The sequence below is a fragment of the Pygoscelis adeliae genome, unplaced genomic scaffold (genome assembly GCF_000699105.1).
Source record: "Pygoscelis adeliae isolate BGI_AS28 unplaced genomic scaffold, ASM69910v1 Scaffold300, whole genome shotgun sequence".
NCBI lineage: Eukaryota > Metazoa > Chordata > Aves > Sphenisciformes > Spheniscidae > Pygoscelis > Pygoscelis adeliae.
Genome location: NW_008824004.1, coordinates 1,079,764 through 1,081,345, shown reverse-complemented (window position 1 = coordinate 1,081,345; position 1,582 = coordinate 1,079,764). Strand labels below are relative to the sequence as shown.

The 1,582-nt window shown below is 49.6% G+C and overlaps 1 protein-coding gene across 3 annotated transcripts in view; it reads left to right on the top strand.

Annotated features, from left to right (window-relative positions):
* The window catches only part of GRM1 (glutamate receptor, metabotropic 1), a 202,331-nt gene that overhangs the window by 130,586 nt on the left and 70,163 nt on the right, over nucleotides 1–1,582 (top strand). For all 3 annotated transcript variants that reach the window (XM_009325395.1, XM_009325404.1, XM_009325412.1), the window contains exon 5: nucleotides 605–840. In XM_009325395.1, coding sequence (XP_009323670.1) covers nucleotides 605–840 — 236 coding nt within the window. The remainder of the gene's footprint in view (nucleotides 1–604; nucleotides 841–1,582) is intronic.

Here is a 1,582-nt window from a genome sequence, read left to right as displayed (position 1 = left end):
AAGGACTGCCGTGGTTGAACCCGGCAGGCAGCTAAATACCACACAGCTGTTCACTCACTCCCCCCCACCCAGTGGGACAGGGGAGAGAATCGGGAAAAAAAAAAGTAAAATGTGTGGGTTGAGATAAAGACAGTTTAATAGGACAGAAAAGGGAAAATAACAACAACAACAATAATGATAAAAGAATATACAACATATAGTTATGCACAATGCAATTGCTGACCACCCGCTGACTGATGCCCAGCCAGTCCCCGAGCAGCAGCCCCCCCGTCCAGCTTTCCCCCAGTTTATATACTGAGCATGACGTCACATGGTATGGAATGTCCCTTTGGCCAGTTTGGGTCAACTGTCCTGGCTGTGCCCCCTCCCAGCTTCTTGTGCACCTCCAGCCTTCTCAGTCGGTAGAGCATGGGAAGCTGAAAAATTCTTGACTAGTGTAAGCACTACCTAGCAACAACTAAAACATCGGTGTGTTATCAACATTATTCTCATGCTAAATCCTAAGCACAGCACTGTACCAGCTACTGGGAAGAAAATTAACTCTATCCCAGCTGAAACCAGGACACCAGCTTTGTGTAATAAGTGTTTTTTTGGCTCTTTTCAGTGATGGCTGGGCAGACAGAGATGAAGTCATCGAAGGTTACGAACCTGAAGCAAACGGAGGCATCACTATCAAACTGCAGTCTCCAGAGGTCTTGTCGTTTGATGACTACTATCTGAAGTTGCGTCTGGACACCAACACCCGCAACCCCTGGTTTCCTGAGTTCTGGCAGCACAGATTTCAGTGCCGCATCCCGGGGCACCCACTAGAGAATCCCAACTTCCAGAAGAACTGCACTGGTAACCTGTCAACTGTTTTCCTGTTTGAATCTGTGCTCTGGCAAATATTTGTCTTTGGGATTTTTGGTTTTTTTGTTTTTTGCTTTTTTGGGTTTTTTAGAAATGTATAATCATAGAATCATAGAATAGTTTGGGTTGGAAGGGCCCTCGAAAGGTCATCTAGTCCAACCCCCCTGCCGTGGGCAGGGACATCTTCAACTAGATCAGGTTGCTCAGAGCCCCGGCCAACCTGACCTTGAAGGTTTCCAGGGATGGGGCATCCACCACCTCTCTGAGCAACCTGTTCCAGTGCTTCACCACCCTCAGCACAAAAAATTTCTTCCTTATATCTAGTCTAAAGGCATCCCTGAAGCCTTTTCTTCTCTAGGCTGAACAACCCCAACTCTCTCAGCCTTTCTTCAGAGGAGAGGTGTTCCATCCCCCACATTTTCATGGCCCTCCTCTGGACTTGCTCCAACAGGTCTGTGTCTTTCTTATGCTGAGGGCTCCAGAGCTGGATGCAGGACTCCAGGTGGGGTATCACCAGAGCAGAGCAGAGGGGCAGAATCACCTCTCTCGACCTGCTGGCCACGCTGCTTTGGATGCAGCCCAGGATGTGATTGGCCTTCTGGGCTGCGAGCGCACATTGCTGGCTCATGTCCAGCTTTTCATCCACCACCACCCCCAAGTCCTTCTCGGCAGGGCTGCTCTCAATCCCTTCATCCCCCAGCCTGTATTGATACCAGCGGTTGCCCCGACCCCC